Here is a 15,076-nt window from a genome sequence, read left to right on the forward strand (position 1 = left end):
CATGCATGTGTGTGTATTTATATATACACACATCATAAATATACACAGCACACACACATATACTATGTAAACAAAAACTTTTATTTTTTTATAATAAATAAAAAGAAAACAAGTAGATAGAATAGACAAAGAATAGAGAATGCTATTGTTAGAGGCTCTTTTTTCTTTTAAATAAAACGAGAAGTTAGAATAGAAAATATATATATATATATTTTAAATACTGTCAATTAATATTAAAGGAAAGCTTAAGTAAAAATATAATGAATATGTAATATAGTGCATATATTTAGCAAAATGTTATTTATTCTAGCTGACTATCGAGTTTATGGTCATTGAATATATTTCAGAGGTAAATGTGACATTATTGATCACAAGCTGATTTATTGACACCTTTCTGTATTTAAAACACTGATTACATGAGACGTGATTAATTTCTGTAAGTTGTTCAGTTTCTTCTGATGTTCATTCATGTTTATTTGCTGCTGTAACTATTAGTAAAGAGGAAGGGATGATCGGTTCACTACAGCGGTCTGTCACCACATTAAAAAGCATCAAAACAGTATTTATTGTTTGAATTTCATGAAAAATTTAAAACTGAGACTTTGTTTCCAATCAATTGTAACTATTTATTGGATGGGATGTGTTAATGAAATATTGTTTCATTAAGTTTTGTTAGATCAGTTCTTGGAATTTAAGAATCAATATCGGTTCTTCAAAATGAGAATCGATTAAAATCGAGAAATCTGTATTTCCAACCCAGCCCTACATCTCACAAAATGCTCATTTAAACAAGCTGCGTGAAGCTCAATACCTCAAAACACCTGCGGCGTGATGGAGAGACAGAGAGAGGAAGAGCAGAAACGAGTGAATGAGAATGAAGGGTCTTCATCAGATGCTCTAAACTAACAATGATGGACGTGTAAAGGGGCGCTTGAGGGATTCTGGGAAATCATCTATTCTCTAACTATGACTGGAAACAGGAGACAGAAGCCACTAAACAACAAGTGCATCTATTACAATGTCCACTCGCTCTGATTTCAAACAGATTCAATGAAACGCAGATCATCAGTCATGTGCAAACAAAATAAATTGTGCTGTTGAAATATTAATATGAGCTGGAGGAACAAACGACACCAGCTAGTTGTGGCATAAATGTGTGGCAAGTTGCTAAATATTTTTGCATTATGCATTGTTATGTTTAATGGTTCAAACTAAATATTTACTGATAAGAGCAGGAGTAACATCTAGAATAAAACAGCAGATTGACTGCTATTGTCATGTTTACCTGTCAGACTTCAGTCGCTGTGCATCATAAGATCAATCGAAATAAACCAATGCCATTTCTTATGTTTATTTTTTTAATATTGGGAGGGTTTAAAAGACAATTGATATTGAGTAATATTGATTTAACTGCACTGACGCTATCAGATGAGAACAAAAATTTAACTGAATATTGACACTATTATTAGTAGTACAGAGTTAGTTATGAAATAGCCAAGTGTGGACTTTATATTCCAATTTAAAGGGACGGTTCACCCAAAAATGTAAATTCTGTCACTCAAGTTGTTTCAAACCTGAATTTCTTTCTTCTTTTAAACACAAAAGAAAATATTTTGAAGGATGTTGGGAATCAAACCGTTTTTGTTACGTGTCCATCAACTCGTTGCATACCAACATTCTTCAAAATATATTCTTTAAGAAAGAAACTCATACAGGTTTGTAAACTATCCCTTTAAGTAGGAACTGGTTAATGATGTGTTAACTAAACTGCTGTTAACTAAACAGAGCAAAGCCGCCTCGCTATGATACTAAAGTACCTTCAGAGGAACGTGGATTACATGTGAAGATCATGGGAGGGTCAGAAGAAAACCTGCAGACAGCAAAAACACCACAGAAAAACCAAAGCGACACTTGCCAGAGTTGAGCAACTTATCAGCAGATTAACTAACCAGACTCGAGATTCGATTCAGGGAATACTGTTATGCTATTACTTTCTGGATGGATCCAGAATCGTACGGTCAGTGTGATGTGATCCGGTCAGAGACATTTAGATTATGACAGAAGAGTTGAAAGAGGAATGAAGAGAGAAATAAGGAAAGATCTGTGAGGAGAAGCGGAGGAAGTCGACTCACCTCGAGAGCAGCTTTCTGGACGGTGATCTGGCTGTAGACCCGAGCGCCGTCATCAGGACAGACGGTCTTCAGCTCGTCTTTGTTCAGAGAGAAAAGCTGAGCGCCGGTCAACACACCCAGGCTGTTGATAGTCCTGCAGACCAAACCACAACAGCTCAACCCATCAGCCTTAAAGGGTTAGTTCCCCCAAAAATGAAAATTAGCCTGTTTTACTCACCCTCGAGGCATCCTAGGTGTATATGACTTTCTTCTTTCTGACGAATCCAATCAGAGTTATATTAAAAACTGCCCTGGCACTTCTAAGCTCTATCATTGCAGTCAGCAGGTGTTTCTGTTCAACAGTCCAAAACACGTCAAATAAAGCGCATGCATCCATAATAAAACGTGCCTCGCAAAGGTGAGTCGTTTTTGCGGATGACATAGGATGTAATTTTTAATATACCATACTGACCTGAATAGAAGACGATGTTTTTTTCTTGGAAATAAATCTGAAAAAAACACGGTCGTCTTATATTCAGATCACGAGTGAAAAAAACACAAAAGCTTACAGCGGCACGAGTCGTGACTGTCATGTTAGCCCGATGGGACCAAACGTCCTCTGTACGATATTTTAAAACATAATTCAGTACCTAGATTTGAAGACTACAATAAGATTTCACTTCTACTGTTAAGACAATTATGGTAGGCTACTATGAGATGGATAGACTAAATGTTATATAATTCAGATGGGCTACCTGTTATTTTTATGGTATATCAAAAATGTCATTGTTGGTACATTTTACCAATATTTACTAACATAGGAAAATGAAATGAACCAGTATTTACTAAAATGCAATAAGAAAATAATTTAAGAAAAAATGTGTCTTACAGGAAAAAAAAAAAAAAAAAAAAAACAAGATTTGGTTTTCAAAAGCCTTTTTCCAAAAGGTACATCTGGAAAAAGGGAGGTCGTCTTATAATCAGGGTCGACTTATATTCAGGTCAATACAGTAACTCTGATTGGATTCGTCTGAAAGAAGAAAGTCATATACACCTAGGATGGCTTTAGGGTGAGTAAAACAGGCTAATTTTCATTTTTAGGTGAACTAATCCTTTAATCACTCATGATACAGAGCAGATGAACAAGTCACTCACACTTCGCTGAAGCCTTTGAGCTGCAGCCAGGCCTTGACCTCGTCCGGCATGGAGTCGTACGTGATGTTGATCGCCGGCAGGCTGGAGGAGCGAGACGGAGCCTGGAACTTCTTCTGAGCGCTGCGGCCCAGAGTCAGTCTGTGCATCAGCTCGTCCTGAACCTCCTCCATGTTGGACTTCCGGCCTGAGAAACACACGGAGAATGCTGCAGGTGTGTGTGTGTATGTGCATGTCATTTACACTGAGATACTATTAAATTTTTTATTAAAGGGGTCATGAACTGCCTTTGTTTATTTTGTACTGTTCTCTTCAAGTCCACTTATAATGTTATCAACGTAATTTAAAAGTAATAGGCTATTTTCTGTCCTGTTTTTAACCCGCCTCATCAGAACGCTCTGTTTGAATAGGCATGACGGATTGTGGACTCGGAAGTAAACACCCACTGCTGTGATTGGCTAATAGTTGTGTATGAATCGGTGGGCGGGGCTAAACAGGCAGTGATATAGAAGCAGGTGTTGATGTTCTTCTGTGGAGGCGGTGCTTATCCACACTATTACATCATAGAGTAGAACATTCCAAAAGCTGTCGTTTTGGCAGACTGCCTTCAATAGAAGCTTTTTTTAGACTAAAGCCCCCGTTCACACCAAGAACGATAAATATAAAGATAACTATAAAGAAAGCGATATTAGTGTCCACACCAGCGAATGATATCATCTGTTTATTCTAAGCGCACGCTCATCTGCCGCTTTAAATTTTCAAGCTTGTGACAGCAGGATTGATTACGATTGGCTGTCAATATTTTTTATCGTTCATCAGCTGGAAAAAATCGTTCTGAAAGTGATTCCAACGATATAGTTTCTCTGTGCCTTTCTTGTTATAGTTGTGGTGTGGACTCAATTTTTAGAACTATATCTTTATCGTTATCTTTATAGTTATCATCCTTGATGTAAACGGGCCTTAATGACAAAGTTTTGAGTTCTGAAACTTACAGGATGTTTTTATAGTACAATGACCTCTATATGTCAAGGGAATTTTGGTTTCTCAGTTCATGACCCCTTTAACGTTTTGAATCGATTTGCCAAGCATGGCTTATTTTTCAGAAAATGTGCAGAATGTCTGAGTGTGTGTGTGTGTGTGTGTGTGTGTGTGTGCGTACGGCTGGCGGGCGCGGGTCTCTCTCTCTGATGTTCTCTCATGGTCACGCCGTCGCTCTCGCTGCTGCTGCTGTTGTGTTGTTGGCCGTCAGCCGGTGGTGTGTCCTGATGTTGGGCGGATGCGGGCAGCAGTGGGGGGGTGGGGATCTGCAGCGGGGCGGGAGGGGGCGGGGCCATCGGGGTGGGTGGGGCTTCCGTCACCGCCGGTTTGGGCACATAATCTGCGCGCTGCTTCTGAACGGGACAAACAGCACAGTCAGGCACTGAACTCCGCTGTGATCAAGATGAAACCAGCGCTGCACTAACACACTTCCTGTTCACACAGGACATGCTGAAGCGCTCGTGATTCAGTTCACCTGCAGACCTGCTGTAATCACATGATCAACTTCGAATGGACATCAGATGAACTCAAAGCCATGAATCTGATTTCATGAGGTCTCTAAGAACGTGTTTTTCTATTCCAACTTTTCTGTTGTTTTTCTGTGTAAACATGTACTAGACAGACGTGTATAACCATTACTCACATCTCGAGTCTTTTGCGGCATCTTGCACATGAGCGCAGCGTTTTTAAGACACTGTGTCAAGTTAAAAGAATTTAAATGTTTACATTTAGAACAGTGGACCAATCAGAAGAGCCCAGAGGCGGGGCCAGCATTGTTTACAGTAGCAAGTTGGCATGGCAACTGTTTTATTTGACAGCAGCTTTGCAGCGGAGGAGGTGTTGTGCTCTGCGCTTTTTTAAAAAGCTGCATCTCACGTTTTTAGACGCAAAGACGTGTTCTGTGTGAACGGACCCTAACACACAAATCAACAGTAGTTCATGATTTATACTGTATTAATAATTCTAATGTCTAGCCGACCTCTATACAGACAGATCTCTATGAAAAACATACTGAGATGGTTGATTATGGGGGGGTTCACTGACTGTAAATCAAAATAATCCAGTTACCTCGTTTAACTCGCCCAGTAATTGCTTGAGAGAAAAATGAAGAGTGACGTGAAAATGAAATTCAACAACACACACACACACACACACACACACACACACACACACACACACACACACACACACACACACACACACACACATGCATTTACTAGTCATTCCATATACATCTATTGTTTTATTTACAGCTAGATATAAATCCTAACTAACTAACACACTAACCCTAACAGAAAACACACTGCATTTTTACAATTTATGAAAAACTGTTATTTTTATAACATTTTTACAAATGAGGATGTCTCTAAAAGGAGGTTTTGGGAGGTTTAACTCACTTCTGTGTACAAATTTGTCCCCAAAATGTGATTAAGGAGCCACACACACAAACACGTTCGTTTTTGTGAAAAGTGGAGACATTCCATAGGCGTAATGGTTTTTATACTGTACTTACTGTATGTGCTATTGCCCTACACCAACCCTACACCTAAACCTACCCCTTACAGGAGACTGTGCATTTCAACTTTCCCCAAAAAAACCTCATTCTGTGTGATTTATAAGCGTTTTGAAAAGTGGGGACATGGAGTAATGTCCTGAGATGTCACCTTCACCTTGTAATACACACACACACACACACACATGCACACACATGCGCACACATGCGCACACACACACACGCACACACACGCACACACACGCACGCACACACACGCACACACACGCGCACACACACGCACGCACACACACGCACACACACGCACACACACACACACAGGGAGATAAACTGAACTAATGGAGGAAATCAAAACAAACTGAACACACACACTCGTTTACCTTAAACAACTCAAATTCCTTTTTTGGCATCATTAGCTTTAAGATGAACAGATGAACACAAACAATAATCAATAATTCTATGACGTGGCAAAACAAGGAGATGAAATGAAAGTGAAGATGAAGCATGCAGACAGAAGCTGAATAAGCGTCTCGTGTGTGTGTGTGTCACCTGTATGGTGTGGCTATAGATGGGCTCCCCGCGGCCCGTCATGTCCACTGCCCTGCTGATCTCCAGGATGTTGTTTGGCACATATCCTGCAGCGCCCGACCCGTTTCGCACCTTCCACCACTGCTTCCTGTCATCCAGCACCTGACGACCAATCAGATCGACACGTCACATGACAGACCGTCACACTGATGTCACATCATCATCATCATCATGTGACGTACCTCCACCACCTCGTCTTTCATCACAGACAGTTCAGTGTTGTTTCTGGCCACAAAGTCGTATCTGGATTTGGCAAAGTTCCTCTGCGTCCGGCTGTGAGCCTCAAGGTTCCTGAAGAGAAAGAGTCAATGAACCTCAAGAAATGAAGCATACTGCGAAAAAAAAAAAATCATGTCTTGTTTTTCACTACAAAAAGATCCATTTAACTGAGAAGCAAAATGACTTAAGATATTGTTTTTTTTACCTTGATTTCTGAAATAATAATCAAAATTAAGTGAGTTTGAGTTTAAAAAAAGAATATCTGCTAATGGGGTCAGAAAAATAAACTTAATTCAGAGGAAAAACAAGATTAATTGTTTTGACTAATCTGGCAGATATTTGGTCTTGTTTTAACCCTTATGTGTGTGTGTGTGTGTGTGTGTGTGTGTGTTTGATCAAACTAGTTGTTAATGCAAACAGCATAAATTTGGTCAAAAGTGTGTATTAGACTTTTATTAGATTTATTAGACTTTTATTAATAAATAAAATTTCATGCTCATTTCCTTTAATAAGTCTATTTTACACAAGGTGCAAAAATATGTCCACACTGAAACGCATTAAAACTGCAATATTTCATCTATAATTTAAACCATTTAATAAAATCATGCAGGCTTTCATTCTGCTGGCAAGTACTTTTTCAGCTTCTTACTATTTTCCACATTATAGCACCATTTTTAAATCTGAAACTGCACAAAAAACAAATAATGCATCAAAATTAATGTTGTTGCTAATCATTGACATATCCAAGACTATAATAATAAAATAAAATCTGCTTAGCATTTAGTATATGGAAAATGATTGCTTTTCTTTTGTGTGTGTGTGGGGTTTTTTCCCACTATATTTCTTAATGGTCCCCTGAAATGCTTTGAAACGCAGCGTTATTCTGTGTTGACGTCATTTTAACTGAAACAGGAAGACAGGGCGGGACATATCAAGCAGCCCCGCCCCTTTTTAAAATAGCCAATAGTGTTCGTTTATATCACAGCTTGGGCTAAAGCCATTCAGAGCCGTTGAGCTCCGTAAAGCCGCATTTGACAGGGTATGACAGCCACAATCTCATCCATATCGCTATAAAATATAGCATTCGGTTTAGAATTCAAATAGGTGCGATACGTTTTGTGGTCTGCGCCATCGTGTCTCTGGCCCGGAGCAGAGTGATGTGAAAAATACTAATTTTGTGAACAAGTGACCTATTTCAGCTGCGGCTTCAGTGTCTATTTATAATGTAGGGGGTGGGCACTTCAAATTCTAGAGAGCATTTGATTGGACAAAGTTTGATGAGAAGATGAAGTACGATGTGACGTCAAAATAATCGTTGAGCTTTGAATGCTTATATCTTCTAAACGTTTTGGAGCACACTGGCTTATAGATAACATTAAGACTAACATATTGATACTAACACCCAAAAAACTTCAATTTTGATTTCATGGGACCTTTAAGTAATTTTGCTTCTCAAGTAAATGTATTTTGGTTTAACAATGTTGTCATATTTGTACTGCAAAACAAGACAAAAACACATGATTTTTTACAGCGGAAACACAAGCTCGCTCTCTTTAAATGCTGAATCTACGGATGAATGTGGTTATTGACCGACCGCTGCCGCCATGGAGGAGCGTCTCAGAGCTCAAGAACGAGACGGGAAGAGTCTTTACTCCATCAGAAGACAGAAACCTGGACGTTTTAACAGATTGAGAGTTCAGGTCAGAGTTGAGAGTTTAGAGAAGCAGAATGAACCCAGAACAGACCCAGAAGCGCAGCCTGCGCTGAGCCGGTTCTCCAGGGCGTGCGGTGCGGTCGCTCGTACCCAGGTGGGTTTTACCTATCTACATGACGGCTGACCGCGTGTTTAAAAGCAGCCACGGCCATGTCTGGCTCCAGAAGGTGCAAACGCTTGTAAGAAGTGTGACTGTAGCCATACCCGTCTGCGCCGGGGAAGTCCTGGACCACCGGCTGTTGTAGGGAGAGAAAACACTTTCACTTTAACAAGTACTTCACAGCGTCACACTGTAAGTGTTAAAGGTGAACGAGCGTCTCACGTCGAGCGGAGGTCTGTCCACAGGTCTCTGAACCTCGGTCTGCGCCGCGCCAAGCCTCTCCGCCAGCTGAGCCACGTCCTGCTCACGAGACACCAGCACCGGCGGCTCCCAGCCGTCCCGGAAACACAGCGTGTGCGGAGGAAACGGGTGATCCTTCGGCCACTCCAACCTCAACACAAGACACATCACAATACACGTGCTTTCAGAGCAGGATTACATTCCTACTGTTATGTCTATAATGTTGTCTTAGAGTTTTAGAGCAGGTTATAGTGCTGGATGATTGTTGATTATGAGATGATGATGATGATGATGATGATGGATGAGAGTGTTGGTTAATAGTTGACTGTTTGTGCAGGTCATTATACGCTTTGTGTTTGAGTTTATAGAAAGCAAGCAGAAATGTGCTGAGAGTAGAGGTGTGCGATATTGGCAAAAAAAATAAGATCTCGATATTTTCTGGGATTTTATCGATAACGATAATTAGACGATATTTTGCTGAGTGTATATTATTGGCTAAATGCACATCTCTTCCATCTTTACTTGACTAGAATTATTCTAATTCTATTCTTTAAAAAAAAAAAACTTGCCCCTTTTAGACTTTCAAAAATAAATTAAAAAATAACACTAGCTTCTCTATTCTTTTATCTATTTGTTTTCTTTTATTTATTATACAATTAACAAAAAGCAAAAAAGGCCTCTAACACTAGTTTGCTCTATTCTTTTTCTATTCTATCTGTTTTCCTTTTACTTATTATATAATTAAAAAAACAAAAACCTTGCTATGTGTACTGCGTTAGGCTAACCGAGACTTGTCATAGCACTTGCATATTGCTCTTTTGTTGATTGTGATTGATTCCATTGTACTCATTTGTAAGTCACTTTGGATAAAAGCGTCTGCTAAATGATTAAATGTAAATGGATGAGATGAGTGATTCTCCAGATTTAGATCTAGCTATATTGTATTTATAGTGTTGTCTAGCACTTATATCGGTTCAGCAGTGACTCAAACACATGTCTGTGCTTTCAAAGACGATTAAGAGATTTAAATGTTGGTCGGTTGTTAACAGATTAAAATATCTGTTGTTTTTGTTCTATTAAGACATTTAAATATCGGTCGATTCTGCGCTGTTAAGAGATTTAAATATAAGTTGGTTTTGTTCTGTTAAAATATTTAAAATGTCAGTTAATTTTGTTCTGTTAAAATGTTTAAATATCGGACAGTTTTGTACAGTTAAGAGATTTAAATATCTGTCAGTTTTATTCTGTTCACAGATTTTGTCCGATTAAAAGATTCAAATATCGGTAGGTTTTGTTTTGTTAAAATATTTAAATGTCAGTTGACTTTGTTCTATTAAGAGACTGAATTGTCAGTCAGTTTTGTTCAGTTTAGAGATTTAAATATCATTTGGTTTTGTTCTGGTAAGAGATTTAAATATCGGTCGTGTTTGTTCTAAAAATGTAAACATCAGTCAGTTCTGTTCTGTTAAGACATTTAAATATTGTTTGATTTTTGCGATTAAAAGATTTAAATACTGGTTTGTTTTGTTCTGTTAAGAGATTTAAATAGAAGTTGGTTTTGTTCTGTTAAAATGTTTAAATATCGGTTGGGTTTGTTCTGTTAAGAAACTTAAAATATCGGTCGGTTCTGTTCAAATATTTAAATGTCGGCTTTGTTCTATCAAGAGACTGAATTATCAGTCAGTTTTGTTCTAATAAGACATTTAAATGTTGGTTGGTTTTGTTCTGTTAAGAGATTAAAATATTGGTCATATTTTGTTAAAATATTTAAATATGAGCTGTTTTTGTTCATTTAAGAAAAAATATTAGTCGGTTCGGTAAGAGATTTAAATATCTGTTGTTTTTGTTCAGTTAGGAGATTTAAATATCGGTTGTGTTTGTTCTGTAAAAAATTAAACATTTGTTCGGTTAGGAGATTTAAATATCAGCTGTGTTTGTTCTGTAAAAATTTAAAGATCAGTCGGTTTAATTTTTTTAGATTTTGAGATTTAGGTATCGGTTGTTTTTGTTCTGTTAAGAGATTTATATCTTGTTTGATTTTGTTCAATGAAAAGTTTTAAATATCGGTCAGATTTGTTATTAAGAGAGACGCTCCAGTACCTGCATTTGGTCCATCCGTCTCCCAGCGTGACCCATAGGTGTCTCTCCTCCGCCGAACCCGCCGCGTGCAGGAAGTCAATGGCTTCTCTGGTGAGGAGAGGAACGATCACGCTTTTAGCCAGATCCACCCCTCCAGACGTCTGGATCACCTGAGAGACACAAACACACACGGAAACACGTCAGTCCGACAGAACGACTGTTTCACACACACACACACACACACACACGCGCGATCAGACGACGCACCAGTCCGAGAGGGTTGAACAGGAAGTGGACCAAATCCACAGCGTTGGGATTCTGAATGTGGTTCTTCAACTTCCCCTGGAACGACAAATAATCACATCACAGATCATCTAAATTAGATTTTCCTGCTAAAAATGTTCCGTTATTGGGATGTAGACCTGGTTATCATTACTCACCAGCAGGTTGAAGGCATGTTTGAACTTCTGGAAGCAGTCGATAAACTCGTCCTGAGACGGAGGTTTAGCTCTCAGCGTCAAAACTCCCTCTGATCGAAGACACACAGCAAACACACTCATGACACACTGATGTTGACGAGGATGATGAGGATGTGTGATGTGAGGAGACGCTCACCTCCGGGTCCTTTCTTTTTGCTCTTCTTGGTTTTCTTGCGTTTGGAGAGCTCATTAAAGGCCTCGGCGGCTTTCTGCAGTTTGGTGACGAAGTGTTCGATGTCGTCCAGAATGTGATTGAGGATTTGCTGTAACACACGTCAGTATTTTACCATCTGCTGCATGCACACACACACACACACACACACACACACACACAGACGTGTGCAACACTAACGTGACTCTCACACAGCCATCAGAAAAATCAGTACTCGATTTGTTTCCCTAATGTGTTCTTTTGTATTTTAACAAAACGATCTCAAAAAAGATCGGTAAAAGGCCGGTAAAAAATATTTATGGCCGTTAAGTCACCAGCCATTGGCAACTTTTTTATTAAGGGGTAATATTTGTCACATTAAAATGATTTCCAGGGGCATTTTTTAGCTATACCTTTACAGTGCAGAGATGACACAGAAGCAGCATCAGAAGTGGCATTAACATATTTACAATGCATTTACAACTGCATAAATAATGCTATGAGGTTGTTTTTAATTCAATGTTTAAATTAGAAATGATTTATAATTGTAACTTTTTAATTAAAAAGTCATTCATTCAAACGATTCGTTCAAACGGCAAAAGGAATGAAGCAACTGACTGTCTTTATGAATGAGTCACTGAATCATTAATTCAACTGATTCATTCAAAACGCAGATTTCATTCAGCAGCAAATCACTGCTGTGTTGCTTAAAGACTTGATTCTGCTGTGGTTTTATAAAACGGCCCTCGTGTGATATTTTGATTTCACATTAAAGAGACAGAGACAATGTAATACGTTGTCGTAAATGCCACGAGTTGTCACGTGAACAAGCAAATTCCCAAAGAAAGAATAGGGTAACACTTTATTTTAAGGTGCCCTTGTTACACGTTACATGTACTTACTATTATAATAACACTAAATTATGCATAATTACATGCAAGTAACCCAAAGCCAAACCCTAACCATATAGTAAGTACATGTAGTTAATTAACATTACTCAGTGCTTAAATGTTTAATTACACTGTAACAAGGACATCTTAAAATAAAGTGTAACCAAGAATAGTAAAAATTATAATGTTAATTCGGTAGTTTTATGTTGGTAAAGTATTTAGATATTTTAGATGAAGCTTTGGCTTAGACACAAGTAAAAATAAGACTGTTTAAGCATCTGCAGGAACAGGAAGAGGATATTGTGTATCAGTGTAAACACTCACTACATCTCTGTCCACTTGCGCTGCGCTCATCTCAGGAGAGCCGTCCAGCTCTGTGTAATGTCTCTGTGGATCATCTGAGGAGAAACACACACACACACACACACACACACACACACACAGTGAGACTCTGGAACAGGAACTCGAGGGTTAACGACAGACACGCCTCCACTTACGCTCCTGCTGCTCACTGGTCCACGCAGTCCAACTGGCCACTCGGCTCTTGCTGTCTGTTTGATTGACAGCTCCTGGAGGCTCAGGGGCGGGGCCTCCTGGGGGCGGAGGGATGGTCCCGTCACTCTTCAGGATCATTCTGACGGACACAGAGAAACGGATGCTGCGTTACCGTGGCAACAGGCATCTTCATAATTCACAAGCGCTGGACTTACTTAAGCACCTCCGGACGCTTCTTGACCTTGCCGCCCTTGTGGTCGCTGACGGCGCTCTCAATGTCCATGTGGATCAAATTGGCCTGATTTAATTACAAAATAAATGTAACTGTAATCAGTTACAGTTACTGAGAAAAAATGTGTAATTAAATTACAGTTACTTATGAAAATGTTAACTATTACAAAGGGGGATAATTGTTTTATTTCCTATTTGGGTTTGTGTATATGCTTTTTCTTTTTTTTCAATTAACTGGTTTTTCAAGGCATTGTTAGACGCCAGTGTTTCCTGTCATAGCTATGCAATTATTAAACTATTACTTGTTATGATTTTAAACCTGTATTTAACCTCAGAAACATCTAAAAGTAAAAAGAGGTGCTAAAGTTTGATTTCGTGGTGGCTGTGCTTTAAAATTAAATTATTAAAATCAATTCAACTGATGAAGGATTTTGAAAGTCTGACAGTAATCAGTGTTGAGCCCTACTGTATAGTTAACCCTGCCTGCTTTAAACATTTGAAAATGATTAACAATTGAGAAAAAATGGTAACACTTTATTTTAAGGTGTTCTTGTTACATGTACTTACTATTTATAATAACAATATATATATATATATATATATATATATATATATATATATATATATATATATATATATATATAAAACTACATAATAAATTATGCATAATTACATGCAAGTAACCCTAGGCCAAAACTCTAACCATACAGTAAGTAGTTAATTAATATTACTCAGTACTTAAATGTATAATTACACTGTAACAAGGGCACCTTAAAATAAAGTGAAATCAAAAATGTAAATTTAGAAAAGTAATCCAAAAGTTACATTACTTTAATACAGTAATTTAAATAGTTACACTACTTCTTACATTTTAAACAGGTAACTTGTAATCTGTAACCTATTACATTTCCAAAGCAACCTTCCCAACACTCAGCAAACACGTGAACGCGTGAGACCAGACCTTGATGTCGTCGCACTGGAACAGGTGCAGGTCCGGTTTGCCCTGACCGGACTCCTTACACACCAGCGCCAGGATGGAGTCGTAGCTGCAAGCGTTCATCACGGCCTGACAGTGCTGGATCGAGGCCAGAGGAAAGTTCTCCAGCTCGTTCTGAAACAAACACATGTTCAGGCCATACACGTATCACTGGAGTAGGGTTGGGACTCGAAAATCGATTACAATTCCAGAATCGAATACTTAAGGCAGGGCTGCCAACTCTCACGCAATTTTCTCACGCTCTCACATCCATTTTCTTCAGTTAAAACTGTAATAATAGGATATTGGCAGAACAGATTTGGTCAAGGCTCCACTGCGTATTTGTGTTTGTGCTCTAGAAATTGCCAAAAGATTCTATTTACAACGTATTTTCGTAGTGCTGAGCAATGTAGCCAATCACAGACATATCTGTTGATTTCTTGAACGCTTGTGATTGGCCACTGCATTCCTCTCAATGCAACACAATGTAAATAAGAGGTACATTGATTATAAAGGAACTTTGTGAGATGGTGAACTGAAGTAAGTGACACCTCTTTAGTGATTGTAAAGTAAGGGCTATTTGCGCACTTTCTAGGCTAAATATAATCCGTTCAGAATTTGAATAAAAGTTTTGTTTTTCGTGCCATGTATCCTGTATAAGCAGCACAGTTTCGGGAGTGACATAAAAATCCCTCATGAACGTGGGATTCATTTTCGAATGGGAGAAAAATATAATTTCTCAAAACAGATGTTCAAGAAATGCAGACTAATTGACTAATATTTGAATTTTTGTCAGAATATTTTAATGCAGTTGCAATTATTTATAAAAGTAGCTAACACTGCAACAGTAATTTCACATGATTTTATGATTTTTTATGTCCAGATGTCAAACAAAACTCTGCTGGCAGGTGTTTTTTTTATTTTTGTGGACATTCTCACTCCATCTTAAAAGTTGGCAGCCCTGCTTACAGTCAGAAATCGGATACTTATTGTAAAATTAAAATTTAGATTCCGCCCATCAATTCCTGTGTGTTTCTTTCAAAATAGATTAAATCACCGTTTGAAAGTAATTTGACACTTCAAATAAAGATTTATTGATT

The 15,076-nt window shown here is 38.4% G+C and overlaps 1 protein-coding gene across 6 annotated transcripts in view; it reads right to left on the reverse strand.

The window, feature by feature from the left end:
* eps8a (epidermal growth factor receptor pathway substrate 8a) overlaps nt 1-15,076 on the reverse strand; it is a 39,534-nt gene that overhangs the window by 1,605 nt on the left and 22,853 nt on the right. For 4 of the 6 annotated variants that reach the window (XM_058772286.1, XM_058772285.1, XM_058772288.1 and 1 more), the window contains 15 exons: nt 13,962-14,111; nt 12,985-13,067; nt 12,772-12,908; nt 12,599-12,672; nt 11,370-11,496; nt 11,195-11,283; nt 11,022-11,096; nt 10,776-10,924; nt 8,658-8,826; nt 8,441-8,571; nt 6,585-6,693; nt 6,364-6,504; nt 4,423-4,654; nt 3,267-3,450; nt 2,133-2,265 (listed from right to left, as the gene is read on the reverse strand). In XM_058772286.1, coding sequence (XP_058628269.1) covers nt 2,133-2,265; nt 3,267-3,450; nt 4,423-4,654; nt 6,364-6,504; nt 6,585-6,693; nt 8,441-8,571; nt 8,658-8,826; nt 10,776-10,924; nt 11,022-11,096; nt 11,195-11,283; nt 11,370-11,496; nt 12,599-12,672; nt 12,772-12,908; nt 12,985-13,067; nt 13,962-14,111 — 1,983 coding nt within the window. The remainder of the gene's footprint in view (nt 1-2,132; nt 2,266-3,266; nt 3,451-4,422; nt 4,655-6,363; nt 6,505-6,584; nt 6,694-8,440; nt 8,572-8,657; nt 8,827-10,775; nt 10,925-11,021; nt 11,097-11,194; nt 11,284-11,369; nt 11,497-12,598; nt 12,673-12,771; nt 12,909-12,984; nt 13,068-13,961; nt 14,112-15,076) is intronic. The other 2 variants (XM_058772289.1, XM_058772290.1) reach the window with 1 other exon arrangement.

The sequence above is a fragment of the Onychostoma macrolepis genome, chromosome 04 (genome assembly GCF_012432095.1).
Source record: "Onychostoma macrolepis isolate SWU-2019 chromosome 04, ASM1243209v1, whole genome shotgun sequence".
NCBI lineage: Eukaryota > Metazoa > Chordata > Actinopteri > Cypriniformes > Cyprinidae > Onychostoma > Onychostoma macrolepis.